Source organism: Schistosoma haematobium, chromosome 2 (genome assembly GCF_000699445.3).
Source record: "Schistosoma haematobium chromosome 2, whole genome shotgun sequence".
NCBI classification, from domain to species: domain Eukaryota; kingdom Metazoa; phylum Platyhelminthes; class Trematoda; order Strigeidida; family Schistosomatidae; genus Schistosoma; species Schistosoma haematobium.
In genome coordinates, this window is record NC_067197.1 from 12,484,527 (window position 1) to 12,509,255 (window position 24,729).

General features: G+C 31.4%; 1 protein-coding gene across 1 annotated transcript in view; it reads left to right on the plus strand.

Annotated features, from left to right (window-relative positions):
• The window catches only part of MS3_00010750 (uncharacterized protein), a gene marked incomplete at both ends in the record, with an annotated part of 122,452 nt that overhangs the window by 85,670 nt on the left and 12,053 nt on the right, over positions 1-24,729 (plus strand). The window contains 10 exons of the mRNA XM_051219145.1: positions 893-1,666; positions 3,331-4,380; positions 6,229-6,507; positions 7,696-8,220; positions 8,961-9,098; positions 10,090-10,941; positions 13,021-13,383; positions 14,908-20,706; positions 22,172-22,324; positions 22,770-22,937. Of these exons, the coding sequence (XP_051067499.1) occupies positions 893-1,666; positions 3,331-4,380; positions 6,229-6,507; positions 7,696-8,220; positions 8,961-9,098; positions 10,090-10,941; positions 13,021-13,383; positions 14,908-20,706; positions 22,172-22,324; positions 22,770-22,937 (10,101 nt within the window). The remainder of the gene's footprint in view (positions 1-892; positions 1,667-3,330; positions 4,381-6,228; positions 6,508-7,695; positions 8,221-8,960; positions 9,099-10,089; positions 10,942-13,020; positions 13,384-14,907; positions 20,707-22,171; positions 22,325-22,769; positions 22,938-24,729) is intronic.

The following is a 24,729-nucleotide window of genomic DNA, read 5'->3' on the forward strand; positions in this document are numbered from 1 at the left end:
TAAGTTTTATAATGGACTTTGAAACTATTGAGCGTTTAAGTCTATATTCAGCGTTCTACACTTCGCACTCTAATCTGATTATGCGATAGCACAATTCTTATTCATTACCATGGATGTTCTATTACTGCCTCACTTCTACATCGGCTAAATTCACTAATCACAGCGTTTAATTAATTAATGGTATCGTTCTCATTCCAAATAAAAATGAGATATTCACCAATTAACATTGATTACATCGGGATATACTTTGGATATAAATTAATGACTGAATCAAATCCTGAAGTAAATCTATTCTCATAGATTCTCATTGGGTTTAGAATTTTTATTGAAAGTAATTCGTCAGTTACTTAAATTTCATAAGGTCATTAAAAAGTGACTGGAAAAAAAAATGGGTGAGTCACCTTGTGTATTGCTTTTCTTTTTGAGACTCGGATATAGGATCAATCGCGAGTTAAGAATAGTCATCTCTTCTTCAATGAGTATTGTTTTTATAATGTATATCTGTGTAGTAGAGTATAAAGCTCGATGAAAATCTAATTCATCTGTGAAATTCACTTGATTCAAATGGATTAGTGTAAAAATATTAAAACCACAAAACTGAATGATTAAATTTTGTGTTTCTACCGAATACAATAGATATTAGCTTGATTGATACAATCTTTCTTATGATATAAATCTCATCTTCAATTCATCAAAACAATCATGATTATGACTAAAGTTGATAAAATGCGAAAACGTTTAGGATCAATAACTCATCGATCAATTGTCAAGTCACACTGAAACCATCGACGAACGATTACTATTCACCTAACTAATTAATTGGTAAACGTTTCTTATTATCATAAAATTGTTTTTAACATTTCAACCTTTTCTCTTTTATTTTTCCTCATAGCGAGTATTCCAGAATCTATCTTCACGCAGTCAACACTTAAGATCATTTGAAGAACGTCAAACTTTAGTTATTTCAAATTATAAAACTTACATAGTCGATCGTGTAAATAAATCAGTCATTTCTGATGACATTAAACAAATTATTTCTAATGTATCAAATATTGAATTGAACACAGATTATAGCAATTTGATAAATTATAACAAAGAGTTGATAAGTAAAATTGAAAAAGTCATTAATCAAGACACTAAATTTAATGATTTAGCTCAGTCATTATTATCTGAGATCAATACACTCTCAGATAATCTTCGTATTCTGGAAGAAGATTTTTGCGACATGAAATCTCATATTGTGATGGATAATAATAATAATAAATCAGTGGTCAATTCACAAGAGTTGTTATGGACACGTGATCTAGTCCAGTATAAAATCAATGAATTAAATCAACAAACACGAGATGTTTCCTTAAAGAATATCCATGAAAAATTGAACATACTCGAAGAGATGTTCAATAGTTTAATTCGTTTAAATAATCCAGAGAAAAATTTGGCAAGTGAATTAATTATTTCAATGAAAAGTCAATTGAGTAAATTAACCGAAAGAATTGATCAACAGTCAGCTTTATTATCTTTGATACTTAATCAAATGACAGATATGTCTGAAAAGATTGTTCAACATAAAGAATGGTTTTCTCACTTGCTGATTAAAGTAGAATCAATTGAAACGGAGTTACCTGTTGACTTAGAGTCTAAAAAGACATTATTAGTACAATATCAGGTAAGAGATATATTTTTACAGAAGTAATGATGAAATTAAGCGTCATTGACATCGCTATAATTATTTATTCCAGTTCATAAGTTCTTATAAGTTAATAATCTTTAAAATAAATAATTTATAAAATTTGAAAGATGCTTATTTTCACTCAAAAGATCAAATGTCATCGCTTCTCCTATCATGTAGATGAGATAAAGAATGATTCATCCTGAAGTAGAACACAAAGGAACTTTCAGTAGATGCTAATTTTCTCGTAGACTATTTTGAATAACTATGGATTGTAATTTTTTTTTACTATGATCTTATTCTTACAAGTCACTGTAGTTTAGTTTGTAAGTGTTTATATCTTCTCGTTGTTTATGTTGGATTCTGCAATCGATTAGTCCCTGTTGGTGTATGTTCATCTCATCCTCAACCGATCATCTTGATATTACCATTCAGTTATAAATTAAGTAAGTCAGCGAATAACGCTTTGGCGTTTGAGGTATTGGGTTCATGTCTCACTGTTGACAACAACACGGAGCTAGATGTGTGTTATGTCCCAACAAGAATAATGAATGATAACTTTTGGGATCTATTTACGGACCAATACTAAACGTATATTTCTATTGTATAGTTATTAAGTAACTAAACTATGCATATTCATATTCCTCTTATTATAAGCTTTATGTCGACCCATAAACTATTATTATACTTTTTACCATTCTTGAGTTATACCCAGTATATTAATTATTACCTCCCTCATTCACAGCTACATCTGGCTAATTCTTGTACAAATGTTTTTGCATATTTTATTGGTACGTTGTGGTCTGTTTGATTGGTATATAAACTCAGTATGTTTGAAATATAGTGATTCATATTGCAGAGGCTCGGATTGGTGTTCTGGACTTAACTGGCTAGGCTAGGCAGGAAGCAGGACCAATCATAACTCTAGGCTGCTCGCACATGTTTTACGCGTCCTTGGTCCGATCGATAATTCACTGCTCCCTAATTGACGGTCACAAGTATCACTGGATGAAAACAGATAATAGCACTGAGTAGTTATATTGTCCTGGTTTGACACTTTGTACTGTAGTATACCGCTTTTGCCTATGTGTGAATTGGAAACCTGAGACCTTCATATCCACATATTTTTCAATCGAAAGAATAAAAGTTGGTCACTGCCTAAAAGCTGCAAACGGAATCTACGGAGCTAAATAGTGAAGAATATAGTGAGATTTCCAGTGTAACTTATTTTTATCTCTCTCGTGATTACTCACTAACGAGCAGAAACAAAATAGCCATGTTAGGTTTACAACAGAAGTATTCCTTATTCCAAGTATTATTTTATATTTGTCAAATTTGACTATTAACGTCAGGATGACCGATGAGACTGCACATGTAGGTTTATTGGAGTCCATGAAGCATTTGTAAGATTTAGTGAAACCAATTTGAGAATCAAATCAATTTCCTGGAAGTATGGGTTTTTATGTCATGTATAAAACATACGAATACAACATAGAGTGGTCAAACTGCAGTTAATTTATTACTCGTATTATACCAGTAAGAATAAATCCCACACTGAAGCGTTTAACTATAACGGATTCAAAAACCTAAATAATTCTCATAAATCTATAAGGTTCTTGCATGTTATTTTTACACTCATCTATTTTCACTACTTTGCCCAGGATATTCTAACTGAAACTACGGAACACATTTCAGAAATAAATGTCATCTTAAAAGATTGTTGCTGTAACACTGCTACATCATTTGTTTCTGAGAAATCAGAAAAAATTACTGAAGAGTCAACAGATCTCAATTTGAATCCATTATCACATCCAGTTAAAATGTATCCTGTTGATGTTCAATTAGTCAAAAGTTTAAAATCACTTCATTATGATATGAATCAAGCATTGGAAAGAGTAAATTTAAATGTAACTCGATGGAAGCGTGCTATAACTCGGCATGAGAATTTAATTGAATCTTTGAAAAATCTTGAGATAATTTTAACAAGATGTATTGTTAATACTTTCTATTGTGCTAAGTATATGTTGAATTTAGAGATGGACATGAATGATGTGACTACACTGCTTAGATTTCCTGTAAGTAGTGTACTTTCTAAATGCGTAAATATTATACAAACACATGTCAGTACTGATTTAGATGAAGTCAACAGATTATTGGATGAGATCAACTTGACTTATGATAGTGTCGTACAAGATACATGTCCAGAAAACATGAATATCATCAAATTACAAATTAGGAAAGATCAAAATCAGTTTACAAATTTAGAACATAAAATACACACATTACAAGCTTATTTAACTAATCTCAATGATCGTATTGAGTTATTCACATCCATTGATAATAATTTGAATGAACGAATCTACAGCCTTTCTAATCGTCTTAAATCTGAAAGTATGAATTTATGTTCAACTCAAATTCAAGAAATTAAAAGATATCTTAATATTTGGCGTGGAATTAATGAAAAATTCAAACAAATCCATCAAGATTATATGAATGAATTCAAGCCTTTAATCAAAGAATTTCAACACTTGAAAGTTGAGCATTTACAATTTTTAGAATTGTATCAGAAAAATTTCTCATTTGAATCTAAATCAGTTACAAATGAGGATCATTATTTGCTGGAACAATTACCTACTATTGAATCAATCACAATTCAATCTATTTTTGAAGAACGAAGTAATAAACTGCTAGAGATTATTGAATTTATTAATGTAAGTTTTTAATATATGTCAATAGTGAGGTTTAAGGTCATCATTATACGTAGTGTCGAACTCTTCCAGAAGTTTTTTTTGCTACATATGAGGCTAAATTACTTTAATCGAATAGTGTTGCGTAGTTAGTTGTAAGCGATTTGCAAAGATTTTGAACTATTAGTTTCGCAGTAGTTAGCACTCGACGATGAAGTGTATATTTAAAATCTTTTAACAACTGTCTTTCCAAGTGATATTCGAGCCCACATAATTACACAGTGTTATAGCCCCCAAATATATTAGTACGACCGAGGTTGGGGAGTCATCTCTCCCTCTCGAAATGTTCGCATATGGTCACACGTATACAGCCACTACCAGGGAAGTCCTACTCAATGCCTCTTCGCGACAGGGTGTTGTTTGAGAAATTATGCGGACGAAATGCGAGTGTCTGGCGCTTCAACCGAGTTGGTGGTAGATATGGAGGGTCCATCTAGGGGATTTGAGAAACCTTGACTCCGAACCAATGTTGCATATGGGCTCCAGGATCCTGAAGGAATAAATGGCATATGAACCTATTTTTGGTCACCGACCACCATGAGACTGCATCTCCTAACGTTGCTGCACAGAGTTTTGGATTAGACTTTTACGTCAAAGGCTTGTAAAAGCCACGTACTTCGGTTTGAACGCACGAGCAGTATTCCAGCCCTCACACAAATCATTCGATTTATGTGGACCATATATATTTGGTGCCTCCGTGTACCAGTGTTTATGTGTTCAAATACATAAATAAATAAATAAGTAAATAAATAAATAAATACAGTGGTATTACAAGTGAGTTACTCCATCCCATGATTGACCTCATGTAATTTTGTTGTGTATTTGTTTGTATGTATTCATGAAGTGGTGATCGGTGCGATTATCGTCCAACACTTTATTCTTATCAGTGAAAAAATTTAAGGTTAAACAGATACTTAAAAACAAACAACTTGAAAATTTTCTGACTGAGAAATTGGTTATTTATTCTTGTTATGACACACGGTTTCCGAGTCATTTACAAATACACAAAACTTCCTATATGCAAGCTACAGCTGGCTACTGAGTGAGGAAATTAGGGTGAAGAATGAAGCCCTTTGGGTCAAACCGATTCACTAACATGAGCACTCGTCTACATGTCTACTCAGAAAATAAATCCATTTCTTGGCTAATAACATACACTTATCATCAGACTTTTAATTGCTACAACGTGGCATTGTAATCTGGTAACTTTTGATTGGTTCACTTTATAAATTCTTAGCTATTTTCCAAAAAGATGTATTTGACATTCTAAATTTCTTTTTCGAAAAAAAAGTATAGCATGTTAAGCTTTGCTGTACATTTCCATAAAGATTTTTGGACAACGTACACTCATATTCTGTTGTAGTAGCTCTACCCGCTGAAAGATGACTAGGTGATACAGATAGATAGATTCTTTCAGTAAGTTATGTAATGTTAACCACTCAAAAATGAATTGTATCTTGAAAGGTGAATTCCGTAAGAAGCACCATTTTCCTGCAAGATTATAGATACATCTTACGGACGAGTGTCAATTAGCTTGAAAATTAGACCCTTCAGATTTTCTTAATGACTATCTCCGACCATCCCATATGCACACTATGTCGAACCATTTAGATTAGTGAGCACAATGATGCTTGACTGACAGACATCCATCAACGCTCAAAAGCTGCCGGACAAGCATGACATGGGTCACCACCTAGTGATCACTCAGTTATCAAAGATGAGATATTTACACCACTTCATAATTTATTTGTAACAGACTTTACTTTATGAATATACTGATAATCGAACACAATGACAATTTCTCCCATTTAGGCGGTCATTAAATCAATCGATGTCATCAGTTCCACCTGGTCTCAATCTGAACGAAAATTCATTCATTGTCGCTCTTGGATTAATGGACTATCAAAAAAATTCATGCAAATTTCTCAAACCAACTTGAAAACTGATATTATTACTACACCTAACACTTCAGATGGAGGGGAAGCAGTAGTAACTGAACCCAGTAACCAGTCGTCACCAGTATCGCCTTCTGGTCATATTTTAAATCAGTTAGATCAATACACAGCTCAAACTTGTTTATCACTTCTAAAAGTGAGTGTAGTTCATACTTTACCTTTGTATTTACATGAGTATTTCAAATCTTCTTTCATCGTTGTGATATTGAAAAACTCAACCATATTTGTTAGGTTTGCATCTAACAGGAAGTTTCTAAACAACAGTGATTAAACTTCATCGGAATAAGGTTGATGTTAGTTGGTGACGAAGACCCTGTAAAGATTATAGGCTTAAAACTAATGTGATTTCATTTGTGCGAACCTAGCTTTTTTGTTTCACTAGAATGAATAATTCAAGATGTAAGCAGTATTTAGTCATATCAAACTATTCTTCCACTGAATATTTTACTTTCCATTGTTAATTGTTTCATAATTAAACAATTTTCTGATTAAACAATAAGTTGATTAAATTCTTTGGTAGAGCTCACTTTTGCCAGAAGAGTGAGCTGACAACTGAGTAAGCGCTGAAGATGCATTTACGTTTGATAACGAAGCTGTTTGGCAATAACCTACAACACGGGAGTGAAATTCTGACAATCTATTACTTCGAACTAAAGGTTGATAGAGTGCAGTTTTTGATGTATTTGAGTATGTGAATGATTTTTTTAAAAAAAGAACACGGTTCTCGAAATAATAACAACAAGAAGTGAACGTTTACAGTGTGATAAGTTAGAGTGAATAGCTAAGATTCATTTCCTTCCAATTATCATACAATTAGTAATATTTTAACATCAAAATTAAAATATAGTCTGATGCCTATGCTTTCCGCTGAAATAAAGTCTGTTTAAGAATTAATTTGCTGACATTTATCAGTACTGTGTAGCTGTATGTCTAATTATTGTGAATTCAGAGAAAGTTTAAAAGGTTATACTACACGATATGGAAGGTATTGGAATATTAATGTAAACAGTAGTAATCAAAAATCGTGGGGTCTAAAATAAAGTTACTTTATTCAATGCTTTCAAGTTATGTATATCTTGCCCTTATCTAAAGTGAGCAAATATTTATTGAAATATAAGGTTTGTGGGTATATATATATGGCTGCGTCGTTGATACATACTACTGAGTACTTATCTTAAACTAGGGAGAAACTTTTCACAATGCTCCATGATTTTTTATAGTTATCTTCAGTCGATCTCGCAAATAACGTTTTACAAACTGAACATTTATGTTAATGATATGATCTTTTGTTATCTGATCACAGTAATATCTTAATATTTCACAGGAATTTCAAACTGAACTGAATCAAAATAATTTATATTTTGATGAATATCGTAATGCATTGTACAATGTTCAATCGTTAGATTCAACGATCGACTGTTTGTATAATATATTCAAACAATTTGATGTTGACATTAATGATGATTTAAAATTGAATCATTCTAATTTAATACATAAATTAAGCGAAGAACTTGAACAGTTTCAAATGAGTTGGGAACAATTACAAACTGAAGTGAATACTACACATCAAACGATGTATCAACATTTAGAACAAGTGGAACTATTTAATTGTAAACAATTATCTGTACGCAAATTACTCACAGAAATCGAACAAAAAGCTTGTCTAGGACCTTTTTCAACTTCTAGTGTGGTGGATTTTAATGAATTGGAAAAGGATACAATGAATTGTTTAAATGAACAATATGTTGATGAAGTTGATAGTAATAATAATAATCAAGGTGAAAATAGTTATGTTGTCATCTTTGACAAACTTATGATTGCTCAACAAAGTATTGTGGATTGGTGGGAGGTAAGTTGTATTATGATTTATACGGATACCCATTAATTGACAACAAACTGTCTCCTCTGTTTATTTTTTATACTTATTGCGATGTTCATAGAATCTGTGTGACTCATTCTGTAAATGACTAAAATTGTTACGGTCTGCGATCACTCGATTTAAGATAAAATCGCTTCCTATACTTTTGTCCATCAAACAATACGAGAAAGGGTAATAAATCAGTAGGAAGCTGCAAGTGACAAACCGAATAAATAGGTACACAATCCATTAAAATATATACACTTAATCTTCTAATCAAGAGCAGGGTATGTTGGCTTCGGTCCTGACTTATAGTATAATTGGCTTCCTTCATTAATGTCTCTTTCCTTTTTCTCATTAATTTCGTAGATTCTTATTGTCCAAATAATCCCCATCGGGATGTTTCGTTTCAATATGTTTCTTGTGATATGAACCGGTATACTGTTATGATAGATGATCCGATTTGGCTCATTATTTTTGGAGGATTTATCTTCCAGCCAAATAGGTCCAAGGTTCAAACTCTACTTCATGTACCTTAACTGATCAATATCGCTAGCCGTCAGTGTTGAATATATAAACCTGTTCCTAGTAGATATGCTGTTTTAGACACTTTTTTATCAGCCGGAACAGTTTCCTTTTCTCTCTGTGTGTGTTGAAATCTATTTTTCCTCCTTCCTTGCCTTTCCTTTGTTTTTTAATTACTTTTGTAATCTTTAAAACATAAAATACAGGCTTTTATTCAACAAATTGAAGAAGAAATTCCTCGAATCAAAGATGAATTGAAAACGATTAACAGTATTATCTTTCCCACCCCCACTGGATTACTGAATCAATTGTTACATGTGGAAGAGATCTTAGCTAAAGCTCATGTAAGTTATGAAAATTCATATCTATTTCTTTTATTGGTTTGTTTTTGTATTTTTGACAAACGTTTATTGCAATTTCAATGGTTTTTGACATATTCAATTTCAAATAACTGGAGATATAAAATCCTAAATCAGTACATACTAAAGATATCTTGATCGTCTAGAAGACTTCAAGATTTCACCAGTATGATCATTGGTTCACACTGGTGGACAGTTATAAACTAAGAGTAAGTCATTTTACAACACTACATAGTGTTATCAACCTGTGTATTTGTTCGTAATGTGAACGTTCTTCAAATCTCGGCGATCACTTCCGTTATCTTACACTAATTAATCTATTCAATGATTTTTAGGTAAACCAGACGGTTTTGGTCACTATTAGGACTGAAAAGCATAACTGTATCGCTTCTCTGAGATTTGAATTTATATAATCCAGTAATTTTTACTTTTTTGTAACAAAAATATTTCATTGAAATCATGAATCTAAGTAAATACCCATTGTTGATCAGTATCTGTTTTATTTTATCAAGTTCAATATCGATTATGTATTCGTTACAAATTCGTTTAGCCCTCGTACATAGTGATTCAGTCAGGTTAATCTTTTGCTTCAAATGGGACTTAACTATGAAAATTCGTGTATTGATTATTACAGTTTGACTTGCTATATATTGATCCTTGAAGTAAATTATAAGATCCCCCTTTTAATAACACATCTAACCAGTGAAATTCTGAATCCAATTATCTTCGCCTTAACATTTTTCACCAGGCGATTATTACATAACTCTTTTTCAATATCTGAATTTTGTAAACAATTCATTATAAGATCCCACTTGAGGTTGTTTTTTTAGTTATTCAACACCATTCTATATAACTTTAGACTACTGTATTACGTTACTTGTTTGTTTTCTTCATTAATACTAACCTACTCTCGAAATTAGCCTACTGTTTTAAGTTTGTTTCTCTTTTTATTTTATTTTATTTTTTTAAATAAAAGGAAATCCTAAACATAAACAAAGAAGGTTTAACTGGTTTAAACGATATGATTGAAGCTTGGAAGAATTGGCAACATTGGTGGTTTGTTGACAGTGAAGCAAATACTATTCATGATGATCATAGTGAATTATCTAATTTTGTCAATAATATAAATGCATTTAACATAGATGGTTATTTAGATAATAATGAATTCATTAATTTACAAAGAAAATTAGATCAACTTTATAAATTAGGTGAATCTGAAGGTAAATTAAAATTGATTGATTTAATGGAAAAATCAAATAATCTTCAATTAATAAATGAACAACAAAAAAAGAATTTTATAACATTTATGATTTTATCATCCAGTCAACAACAACAACATCAACCGTCTTCATCATCATCGATAACAATAACATCAATTCAACAACGTCAATTACCATTAAATTTAAGTATTTTATTTATTCAAAAATTAATTCGTTTAGCTAATCATCAATATTCATTGATTTTTAATGATCATCTCCCTTTAATTATTGATTATTTAAATCATAAAATTGATTTAATTAATAAATTTCTTGATGAATTTCAACAATTTTCTAATATACTTAATGATAATGAAATAAAATTAAAAAAATTCGAGACATTTTTATTATTATGTAATTATAATCATCAAATGAATAATTTAAAAGAAAATTCTTATCAACAATTACAATTATTAAATATTGATTTTAATGAAATCACATTAAATTATATACAATTAAAATTTTCTTCTGATATATCGATTATTTTATCGATTCAATGGAATGAATCAATATTTATTGATTTTTTAAATCAATTTTCAATCAATGTTAAATTATTAATGAAATTAATTCAAGTAAGTTGAATGAATGGAAAATTTTGATTTTAATAATAATAATAATCAATGATTTGTGTGTGATATGGGTATGGGGTCAATTAATTTATAAATTAAGTTTTTTATTAACTATCAGATGATAAGTCTACTCATGATTGCGTCCAAACTTATTGGCTTCTATCATACTTCATAGGTTGTTCAACACCCGAGAAAGATTGACTCGCGAGGAGCAGGTTGGTTTCCATTCTAGTCGAGGATGTGTTGAACATATCTTCTTCCTCCGTCAAATATCAGAACACCGCCATACTTATCATAGGTCAACAATCGTAGTGTTACTTGATATTAGGACCGCCTTCGATTCGTTGGACAGAACTGTTCTCTGGGATTGTCTATTGAAGAAGGATGTGTCTGAAAAGTCGATTAACATATTTAAGTCCTTATATATAAACACCTAAGGCTGAGCGAGGTCATACACACATCTCTCTCCACCGTTCCATTCAGGCAGTGGTGTTAAGTAGGGTTGCTCAATCTCACCATTCCTCTTGAGCTTTGCCATCGATGACGTTCTGAAAAGAGCTTCGATTGATAAATGACCGGTTACAAAAAGCGGAGAGGTGGCCATTGTATGACATAGTGTCGTGGTTTGGAAGAAAGCTGGTTGTATTCCTCCAAACTAAACTGTTTCGCCCATTATTATTATTACTTACTGTTTTCTTTTCATTATGCGCACTTTCCATTCTTTATCTCTCCGCATTCTCATTGGTATTATATGGCATATACGTATTTGGTGCCTCCTAACAATGTTTATGTTTTCAAATAAAAATAAGTAATTAAATACATTTTAATAAGAGATACATCAGCAACATACTACAAATAAGTATTTTGATATAATCCTGACTTACTAATATATGTATAAAATATATATGAAACTTTCCGTGACCTCCCGCTTTTTTTTTCTTTTTCAATTTTCTATTTGCATTTTTTGGAATTATTAGTTTATTTAGTGTTGTTAAGAGCTCTAGGTAATTCCTCAGTAGAGCGTCAAGAAATCAGAAAAATGTTGTCAACTGATCAGGTTTTAGAAACTTTCAATTTTACACATAATCCCTCAAATTAGTTTGTTTTTTTCTATACAATCTAACCTTTGAAGTAATGATCTTCCGATCATGCAACCTTTTTTTCTGTTTTGGGATTAAAAAGTAGAGAAGCCTTCTTGGCTGAAGGTCGGAAACAATTAGACAACCTGGTTATTCACTGCCAAATCTAATTATCCAAGGGACAAAATCTTTCTGCAAGAACTACTGTCTACCATTGGGCTTGGCATGTAAGAGGGGAGGGGGTCCATGTATTTGGGAACATTGTTGTATTGTAATTTGGATCACCAAAATCTACATTAATCAGCTCTAATGAGTTTTAAAACTTACTAAGTAATATTCAATATAACTTTTTCAGTATGACACTATGAGACAAATAAAATCTATACTAGTCATCAACTGGGATATTAGCAACGATTGTCTGTGCAGTAACTAATATCTTGTTTTTTAAGTTGTTGATAAATACCAAACAAATTCTATGTATTCAGTTTCAATTAGGCTATTAGTCCAAATGACAGAATATCGTATGGATTATATCCAGATAATACTCACTTGAAGGCAATTAACAGGTGACTCTTTATCTATGGATCCCTGACTACAACGCTTTGTGATATAAGTTTGAATTACACCAGATCACCAGTTCAATAATAGTCACAAATACGCCTCCTTGTTTGACTAATACTTGCTAGCACAAATCTTAAGTTCTATGGATTTTTGCTGATTATTAACCAGACCATTTTATTCAAATAAATGGGTCATGTTAAACGTACAATTCTACTTAACATCTCTAGTTTTTCACTGTTAAATTGAAACGATAAATGAACAAATGTAAGAAGAAACTGCAACAATTGAATTAACATTATTTTAGACTGTAGCTGAAAGCATCTATTGTCTTCATCTTCAGTTTTGAATTTTTAAAATATGTAAATGATTTTTGAAAACATGTATTATTCACATTTTACATAACTATTTCTCATGTTATTATTTTTCCTATTTCAAACTATAGTCAAATAGCGAAAAACTCTACTCTCTGGAAAAATTAGCCTGTACGCTTGAAGTTCCAATAACACAGAGAAGAAAACAAATGACAACATCGACGGAGACAACAACAGTGGTAACACATGATGACGGTCGTAGTGGTCGTAGATTAATTGAATTAGACAATGTCACATCTCGTTATTCAGAATTAGTTAAACGTTCTCAAGTGGTTGTTAAACAAACAGATTCTTGTAGAGACTTATTTAATAAATTAATGTCTAATATTAGTTCAACTAGTGAATGGATCAAGCAATTGGAACAGAACATTTCAAATTATGCCAATCTCTCTGGAGATAGACATGTTTTACAAACTAGACTTGAATTAGTGAAAGTAGGTAAACAAATTCCTTTTCTTTTTTGTTGTAGGCGAAATATTATATATATATATATATATATATATATATATATATATATATATATATATATATATATATATATATATATATTACAGAAACACAATCTTTCCATCTAGTTTAACAATATGCTCGCTTTAAATTCATTTGTTTTTTCTCCCATCTTCAAGAAAAGACTTGTAAGTTAGTTACTTGTTGTTTTGTTAATTATATATTGTTCACCTTTCTCTGTTGTCATGATTGTTGTTGAGTTTTGTTTTATTGAATCGAGTTGAGTTGTGATAAACTGTATTTCTTACAATTGGTTAAGTAACTTTTGGAATGTGATTTAGTCTTCTTAGTATGTCGATACATAATGTACATGTATGATGTGTTCTTCAACCTCATTTGTATGTTTATGAATATGTTTAAAACGATAATATTATCAAATTGTACTGGCTAACTGAATAAAAGTTACTAGAATCTATGATAATACTTCATAAATTTCAATGCAAAAGTTTGTGGAACACAGTATAATGTCCATTGAGTAAATAAAAAAATACACTTTTGAGAATTGGTTTTCACCATATATCGTCAACAGAATTGTTTTGTCCCCGTAAATTAAAGGATAGAAAATAATTCTATTGTATCTAACAGTTCTAAATTTTTATTCTTGTACACATTTTAATGTGACATATATCACTATGTTTAGACTTTAGTCTATAGAACATCCAAACATTTTTAATGACTGATCATCCACTCTGGATTATAACAGGTTTATACATACGATCAATTTCAAAGTCTAATTTACATAAGATTCTTTTAGCTTTTATTATGCGTATCTGATTTGATTTTGTTAAAATTATCAACAAAAACATGTAAGTAATCTCAAGTAGTGGATACCGCAGTGAAAATCTGCAAATCATTAAAAACGGAATCTTTGAAATCATATCCCTTGTAATCGATTTCACAATTTCCAATGTTTAGTTTGTTGTTTTTTTTCTCCCGAATATTTAGTCCATTAGTTATTTCTTTTTTCTTCATATTGTTGGTCTTGTTATCCTGTTTTTATCCTGTAAAACAAATTAGATCTATATGTGGCATTACTTTATATGTTTTTATAGGTGAAGTGAATAATTTTGATGAAGTTACGTTATTTGAGCTAGACAGTTGAATAGCATGACTTCCATTGTCTTCCTATATACAATATCATTCGTCAGCGTAAACTCCAGAAAGTGATCTCTTTTTCCCTCTTCAGAGAATTCAATTTCATCAAAATTATTCTAGATTATGTTTTATTTTGTTGTTGGTCAAACGACGTTCTAACTGATACACCGGCATGTGTTTGTATTTTACCTATAACCAATGTTGTTTTACATAGAAACCTTTTAAATTTCCTACCACTATTGTTGTATTATAGTCAATTTTCTTTGAATAATCACTGATTTTCATCCATCCCAATATCCTTTGGAAAATTTACTAAGATTTGTTTTTTCTTTGTAAATTTTTTTTTATTAAAACAGGATTTAAACTTATTGGACAAAGAAGCTAACGATCGTTTCACTGATATGAATAAATATGCTATGAATTGTTTTCAACAATATATACCTAATAATCGTGAGAGTTTGGAATTAATTGAAATTACTGACGGTGACAAATCTCAGCAACTTTACGAGAGCTTATTAACCATACCTATGTACTGTGTTAAACTGTATAAAATGTGGTTTGATTGTCGTGAAAGAATTGAATTTATCACTAAATCTTTGTCAGATTCTATAGAGACATGGCAGGTATTTGAAGTAACATGTGATACTTTACAATTTACTTGTCGTCGTATTGAAAATTGGTTGAAAGAACAGTCTACTTGGCTTGTGGATGAACCGGAACAAATTAACGAGAAATTGGAATTACTACAACTTATTAATGATAGGTTGGAGGTGAAATTCAGCATAGATGCTCCCAAATACTGTGATTTATCTAGTAAGAGTCTGTCAAGTTGTCGACATGAACAACAACGAATTTTAGAAATGCTGGATGAGTCAGCATCACAAGTTGATCTTTTAAATTCTACTCTAAAACGTCTACCTAATCACCATCATCAGCTGTGCTCTGAAGATTCAGCAACTCTGGATGAGAACAATTTGGATAATGTGCATACAATAACAACAACGGTAGAAATGAAAACTGACTCGTATGATTTAGCTTTGAATTGCATAAAAAATCTCATGGTCACATTTAATTATTTACAGAAAATAACCAGAGAAATGTCAGATCTTTGGAATACTCGTTTAAAACTTTTCACAGAATGGAATTTCAAAATACAGAATGCAGAAACTAATTTGTCGAAGTTATGTTTGCGTATGGAAAAAATAAAAGAACAATTTAGTCCTTTTAGTGAAGAGTTAGAAAAGTCAACAATAATTTCCGACGAAAATGATAACAGCGGATCTTTTAAAACTATTGAAGACAATTTGATGTTAGTAGATGATATTATGAAGGGGCGTGAAGTGATTGGTGCTGAGTTTACTGAGTTACGCAGTCGTCTATGTAATTTATCTACTTTCATGAATCATAATGGTCATAATAATCGACAACAAAGAATGGGAGATCTACAGCGTAATTGGGAAGAGTTAGGTAATAATCTATTGAATTTACAACGAACTTTTGAACACAAAACTACAATTTGGACTGACTTAATCTTACAAGTGACAAATATATTCAATTGGTTTAATGAATTTAGTGGGCGTATGAAAGTATGGCATGAATCTTGTCCATGGCTGTCAATGAATACACCTACTGAACTTTCCGACATTTTATCACCAAATACTTCCAAAGATTCTTCAAAGACTTCAATAATTTTAAATGAACTCAAACGTCATTCAAAAGATACTAGTAAATTCCTTACACAATGTCAGTCTAATTTGAATTTAGCTCGCGCACAACATTCGAAATTGTTATACTTCCAGTCACAATTAAATAGTTCTCAGCGTCAGTGTACCGAAATTCAATCTGATGCCTACAATCAATTGTGCAGCATGATGAATGAATCTATTGCAACAAGTAATCAAATAGAAAATCATCTAGACTCTACAATATCGATTGGGAACAATTTCAAAACGAAATTAAATCAATTTACCAAGAACTATGAAACCTGTTTGTCTTGTATCAATCATATCAAGACAGAATTCGATCAATCCATAAGTTCCATACCAAAATGTGATGTATTGATGAAGTCTGGGGAAGAAAATCGAGAAGTCCAATCGTTAATTAAATTACGCTGTCTTATTTTAACCAATCTAGTTAAACAAATCGGTGATGCTAAACAATTAAATGATTTATTAATTGATACATTGAATGAAAAGGTAGAAGACGTGAATGGCCAAGTTGCAGAAAAATATAGAAATCCAGATCAATATGATCAAAATAAAGATGGACAAAATCTTATTCAGAATTTAGAAGAACTTTTAAAAGAAGCCATTGATCTTGATTCTTTTTATCATTTAGATGATATTAATAAATCATCATCGAATGATGTACAACATTATGCCTATTGTATTGCAAGATATTTAATTTATGAATCAATACAATTACGAGAAATGGTATCACATAAATTAATCACAATTACCAATGAAACAGAAGAACAATTAAAGCTAGATTCTATGTTAAATTATTTTGAACAACAGTTGACGAAATTTCAAGATGAAATGAATCAAATTGTAGTTAATTTGTCAGTTTACCGCTCAAAATCATTTGATGATAACGGTGATACCGTTATCACATCATTGAAATCTTCAAGTTTAAATGTTGACAATTCTACTGCTTTGTATTGGTTACATTTGAGACAATCAATAGATAATTGTGGAAATCGAATAAATCAATTGGATAATTGTTTACAATGTATGATTGATATAGGTAAAGATCACCTATTGAAAATTGAACAAGATTTAAACAATTATTATCATCGAACCGGAAAGTTGGATTTAAAATTTTCGCATCGTTTTAATGAACTGAAATCAAAATATGAAATTAATCTTAATAAAATGAGAAAATTGAAAAATCAGTTCAGTAAAGAATTGGAATCTTGGCAACAGTTTATAACAAATTTAGAAAAAGCCGAAAATTGGTTAACTATAAATGAATCACTTAGTAAAAAGGTACTTTATGTCGTGACAACAGATGATAACAAACAACCAGATGGGGTCCATCAAACAATTACCGAGACTATTCATACTAGTTGTATCAATCCAAATATGTCCGAAAAAGAGATTAAAGCAGCCAATGATAAAGAGGTACTTTCGAAACAATTGACAAATTTAGAAGAATTAGAAATCGATTTAAGAGAGCATGGAATTGAATTGCGAGAACAAACTGAACAATCAGCACGTTGTTTATTATTTAATCTTATTCCTAATTCTGTGAATTTAATTAAAAATAAACAGTGCAGATTGAATAGAAAATCTGAAATTATTGATTATATTAATTTGGCTATTGAAAATCTACTTAATCGTTATAATGAATATAAAATCAGTTTACAGATGATACATTCTAATCTTAGTGAGAAATATTTATGCTGGTCCAAATTAGATAGTAATTTGGAACAAGTGAATCGTTGGCTACATACAATTGAATTACAATTAAACACTATGGAAATGGAAACAAACTCATTGTCTACCATATTGATTAATGATATATCAGTGCATAAAACAGATGAATATTTTGCAGTACATCAATTAAATGCATGGTCTAATTCAAAGTTATGCATTTTAACAAATTTAATGGATGAAATGCGTAGATATAGCGAAACAGAATTAATTCAATTGAAAGAACTTGTACATGCCCAAAACTCTATTGATGAAGTGTTTAAAGAATATTCCAAGGATGGTACTACTTCAGATGATGTAGTCATTTCATTAGGACAAGATGCTTCGAAAAGATTGAATGATATATTGGAACAACATCATAATTTAAAAAGTCGTTTAGAATCTTTAATTCATTTGAATCATGTTATTCTTAATTTGTGCGAAAAATTTGTTCGTAAACGATGTGAAATATTCCAATCGCTAATTAGTCAACGTCGTGAACTAGAGGGTTTAATAAATCAAACTGAGACATATGGCTCACAAACTAGTCTTCTTTCATCATCTCATGTTTCATTAAACGATGAAGTTACCAAATTAAGTAAATTATTTCACAAAACAACATGTGATTTAGAAGCGTTCAAGACATCTGTTTCAATAAAGTATAAAGAACGTCTAACTGATGTTATTAAACTTATCGAAGAATTGGGTCAAATGACTCCGTTAAGAATGGAACCAGCTGAAACTTACATTATTGATATAAAAAGAGATGTTACAGAATTTTTCAATCAAGTTACCGATAAACTAGAACATTTTCGTGTTTGGAATGATAAATGGTCAAATTTTTCAACTGATTGTAGCTCTTTAACTCAATGGATTAGTGAACAAGAATCATTTATCATCTTAACATTGAACTCTCAGTCTACCATTGAATTGGAAGATTCTTCCTTCCAAATCACTAGTTCCGACGTAGTTGAAAAAGAATTGAATCAACTAACCAGTCAAGTTGATCGTAACCGCCAACTCAGAATCATTTTGATTGGGCATCAACCGGCGATGGAATCATTGGTTGTAAAAGCTCAAAGTTTAATCAAGTCCAGAATGTTCTCAAGTAGTGCATATGTGAGCGATGTTAGTAAATCAAAAGCGTCTGATATATCTGACAAGTCATTGTTCGCGAGTAATATGCCTGTCGGTAATATAGCAATGAATATGGCCACCTATATAATGCAAAGATATCAAACGTTGATTAGTATATGTGATAGTCGATCTGAAACATCTCAAACTGCACAAAAGATGGTTGAAGAATTATTAAATTCATGCCGAAATTATGATCATTGGGCTTGTGAATTTCGAATCAAATTGTCTGATGTAGATTTTGTGCTGAATTCATATGATTCTCATTCCATCCCCTTACAAGAATCAGATAGATATTCATCAATTCGGTTATCTATAGTTGATCTAGAAACTAGAATTGAATCAGGTGAGAAATTTGTTCAACTTATTAAAGATTGGACAGATCATTATATGACAGAATTATTAGTTCAGGTTAACCAGCGACGTTCAGAACTCGAAACTCTAAGCCGTTTAGCTAAGATAAGCAATGAAAATTCAGATCATGACAATGAGTTATTGCATTGTGATTGCAAACTGAAGAGTGTTACAAGTTATGCTGAAACGGATTACCAAGTACTTAAGGAGATGGTTCGGTCATTACACAATCGGTTTGAAAAAATTATCCAAAATGTTAATCAACGAAGTTTATCACGAGAAAAATTCACCGCATGGATTGATACTACCGAAAGTCAATTGGATTTGATTAATACCCATATGAATCTGTCTGGTTTGTCCAAGATCATTTTGGAAACACCCATGGATGATTTTGACAGATTGATAGAAAAGGTTATAAATTATATGCTTACCGCTTCAGAATCAATCACTCAGTTAACTGTAGACATTAGAAAACAAGGTGCAGAGATTAAGAATTCAGACTATACCGATGAAAATTTACGAAATCGTTTTGATCAATTGACTGAAAATATTCATTCAACTCATCAAGATATTTCAAGTTGTTTAAAATTGTTCCATCAGTTTCAAAATGAAGTACAAAACTTCTCCAGTTGGATATCAGATTGCGAAAATAAATTTATTCGTCTATCCGATGGTGATTCGAATCAATTGGCAATGTTTCTTCAGTCAAACAGTTCAATAATGATCATGAATGATAATGATACTGAACAAATCATGCATCAACTAGATGTTTCTTGTCGAAGTTTAATATGTCAGCTTACTGAAGCTAAACACAAGTTATTGATTATAAAAGAAATTAGCTCATCTCTTGAGAATCGAGGTCACCAGTTGAACAAAAAATTAATTGAGTCTGGTGAACAGTTAACTAGCAAGTTGAAAATTCTGGAAGAGTTTTCCATGGGAGGAGTTCAAACTAGGTCCGTTGGAGGGGAAGATGTTGGAAGATCCCTTAGCACATTAGAATCATCAGATCGTTTGAGCGTAATCATTCAGAATTATATAGATCAATTACAATGTCGTTTAATCAGATTGGACAAAATTCAAACTGTTTTCACCATCAATTTAACTGAGTTAGTAGATTGTTGGTCTGATTGGAAAAATAGTTTTGACAGATTAATTGATTGGTTAAATGGAACTGCTACAAATCTAAGGCGCCCAATTTTCTATTCACTCGATTCTTTATCAACTAAACAACAATTGGCTAACAGTTTGAAGGTATGTCACGGCTTTTCGAAATAAATAATCAAAAATAAACATACATTTGGATTTTCAACGATTCCTCTGATCGTTCATTAAAAATAAAAATCGTTGCTTACTTTGTAAGATTTTCATCGCTCCACCTAATTTTTGGGGGATGAGTGTAATATTTCTTTCTATATGAGTATATTTGTTAAATGTAAGCATCTGATCATACATGTTTACGAAGCATTACTCGCGTATTATGAAACGGTAGAATGACCAATACTACTGTTTTGGGTAAATGTGTCGAATTGGTTTATGAGGCTGAGTGTATTTCCGACTGCCCCCTAATGCCCTGGTATGGCCGAGAGTGGGGTGGGGAGAGTCCGCCCTCCCTCTCAAAATGCTCTCACACGGCCACGCGTATACGGCCTCTGCCAGGGAAGTCCTGCTCACTGCCTTCTCGTGACGGGGGTGTTGTTTACGAAAATAAGAGGACGAAAAGCGAATGTCCGGCGATTTAACCGGATCCCAAACCGATTGTGCACATGGACTCCAGTATCCTGCGGGAACAAATGGCGTATGAACCAATCGTTGGTCACCGGTTACCATGGGACTGCATCTCCTCACGATGCTCCACTGCCTTGTGGATCAAACCTTTAGGTCAAAGGCTTGGGGTGTGGTCCCCTAAGAAAACCACCTGCTTCGGTTTGGGCACCCGGGCAGTATCACAGCACACACACACACACACACAAGTATGGTGTGGCGCATATATATTTGGTGCCCTCTTGTACCAATATTTATGTGTTGAAATAAAATAAAATAAGAAATAGTAATTGTACCTGTTATCCATGTTTATTCAGTAATTAGTTGGACGTGCAGTGCTTGGTATAATCGACGGGTAAGTTGGGAAAAGATATCAGTCAATGAAGTCATTAATTGTTAATCTGAGGTATTTGCTTTAGTCTTTCTAATTTGACTCAGCATGATTGTCATAATTTTTAAAAAATATTCCTGGGTAAGGTTTCAATACTTACCATTTTAAAATGGCTATTGCTCCTTTGTTTATTTTTATCAATTCATTAAATGTATTTTTTGAAGAAAATCTTGTTTATTATTTGTTTTGTCAGTATAAAGTTGTGAAGATTGTTGACTTTCAGTGGAATCATTAACCGATCAAAGTTGAACAATCATCCTGGACAGATTGAAATTAGACTTACACACCATTGGATCCTGCTTCAGTGGGTTGCAAGTTTTAAGCGTTCCAGCTCGTGACCGTAGGTACTGGGTTTAATTATCACTTCTGTGGTCGTGGATGTATACCGCTTAGGAGTGTCTTACTAGGATGAATCGACCATCCAGTGCTTCCAGGTTTTCAATGGTTTTCTAACTTTGATCAGTTCGTGATCTCAATGAAATTATTTGTTCGTCAACCTAGTAAATTATCAGTCATCATTTTCGAATCCCCCCTCTGTTTTTTTCTTTAATATACTTTGAATAGGCATTTTATCAAGATTGTGTTGGAAAGAAGGTGGATTTTGATATGTGCTTGTTAAAAGCTAATCATTTGAAAAGTTTGGCATCAAGTTGTAATTTACCTGATCAAAGTGAACAATTATTTGAACAATATAGGAATACATTGGATACAGCATATGTAAGCATAATTTTGCTTGTTTCAATTTTGGTGTGATGGGATATGTTAAAGATCTGCTTCAAATCATTTTTATCTGTACACTGGTATAAACGAAACCTGTTTAAAATCAAGCTATATATATATATATATATATATATATATATATATATATATATATATATATACTGGTGACAAATACCATAATGTCGATAGAATTAGTGCATTTATTGGAAAATGAAAGTTGTATTAAAATATAACGGGATTTATTTAACAAGTAATCGGTCTGTTGTAAAGTTAGTGAAATGAATAGTTCAAAGCTCTCAGCATTATTATAAAATGTTCCTTAGAATAGTATGGAGAAATTTGAGTTGCTTCTTCCTAAATCTATATTCATTTATTTTTCAGAAATTACAGAATTACAGTAAATAATAATTTTTCCATGTTTCTCCACGTCTTTTTTTTAAAGGCTGCGTTACAACAAATGCAAAATGCAGTTGAAATTCATGAACAATTCGATCAAGTTGTATCTCGTACTACTCAATGGCTTGAAAGTTTGACTTCAAAGCTGAATAACCTGTCTGCTAATGACAATACTGATCGTGTTGGATTAGAGCAAAATTTACTGACCTGTCAAGTATTTCCTTATTGTTTGTATTTTTTCTCATTTTATGAATAAATAGGGATTGTGGAGTGTTGCTAAGTTTCTTCCACGCCAGTAATTGTAATTTTTCCAACATTATGTTATGTCCATGTTTCCTCTGTTGTGTCCGTGATCTTACTGCTTATGCTTGACGATAAGGAACCACTGTAATTCTCATGGCACAAAGTGAAAACACCAAATTCTCTCATTTTAAAACACGAAGACTGATAAAATGAAGATTTATTGATTCTAAAACATACATCATCTCAACAAGTCATCCAAAAATATTCTTATTATTCCATAATGAACTTATTTATACTACAGATAAGGAAAAATACATAGAGTTACTACTAACACATATATTGGATGTAGTTCAAAGAGAAATATTAATGTCACACCAGAAAAAAAAACATTTCGTATTTCTCGTATTGAACAAAGTTCAAACTAAATTAATACAAGAAATATTGACTTAAAATAATATTACACTAAACAAGAATTGATATTTATCACCTTGGCTACAAATTTTTTAATGAGTTGATATGAAAGATATTGACACTTTTTTATCCTTCATATTATTCTGTTTCTGTTTATTTTTTGTTTATATGATTAATTAATGTGAACTTTCTCAAGTTAAAATAGTGTAGGACAAATGAATGTTGGAAAGTGTGATACAAATTAATAATCAAACCATAAATGTATAGTACAAACTTACATGCCCCAAAAGGATTCATAGAACTTCAACACTTACTGACAAGATCGATTGTTATTTTTTGACTGAAAAAATTGAAATTTACAATAATAATAATAGTCTATGAGGAAGCTTATAGTGAGACTGTATATAAATATCATAAGCCAACCATTTTATAGTAAATACTTACGAAAAACAATAAGTCAATGGACTATTGCAAAATTTCTCATTTTTCATATTTTCTTTTCACACTTCGTCCTAATCATGATCCATTGAATGAATAAAGTTACCGTTAATCTTGTATCTAAATGGTATTTAAGGTAGAAATGTAAATCATTACACACCAACTCAATGGTGTAAAAGTTAGGCGCTGATTGTAAGACCTTTAGGTCCTTTATTCGATCTCCAGTAGAGAGTCATGAATATTAGAACTGCCGATGAGTCGGTCCATCCCTTGCTAGCACAAAACATCGTTTGTTTTTAAAGTTTTTAAGGATTATGTGACTAAGGTCAGTTCGTGATGGGAATTGTAAAATTACACACAGTATTGTTACTAGCCAGTCAGAATGCATGTGACGTGGTATACCAGTGACGTTGTGGTATGTACTACTTATGTAGTCAGACATAAATAGTATGTAGCAAGAATTGGAAGTGGAATGCCTGCCAACAGAAGAATGAAATAAAGAGAAGAGGAAGAAAAACAGAACAATCGGAGTAACATCGGTATCGGAAGAGTAGTGAAGTATGTAAACGAAAACTGAAAAAGGATATGCAAATGATGTACTCATTGTATGGTTTTCATATTTTCATAAGACATTCTGATCTTGCACCTAACAAACAATTGGTTTTCCCCAAGTTTTTGTTCTCTATAGCGGTAATGAAAGCAAGATAATGGAGACCTAAACTTAGCTAATTGTGCTTACACTATAACAAACTTTACATCATTTGCCATGTTTAGTTGATATCACTGTTATAAAAAGTTGAATCGTCGAATGCAATTCGTTTAACGTTAGCTTATTGTAAAGTAGGTCATTTAAATACTGACATAGCTTAAACTGTAAGGTAGTTATTTATATAAGATACACATTCATTTTTGTC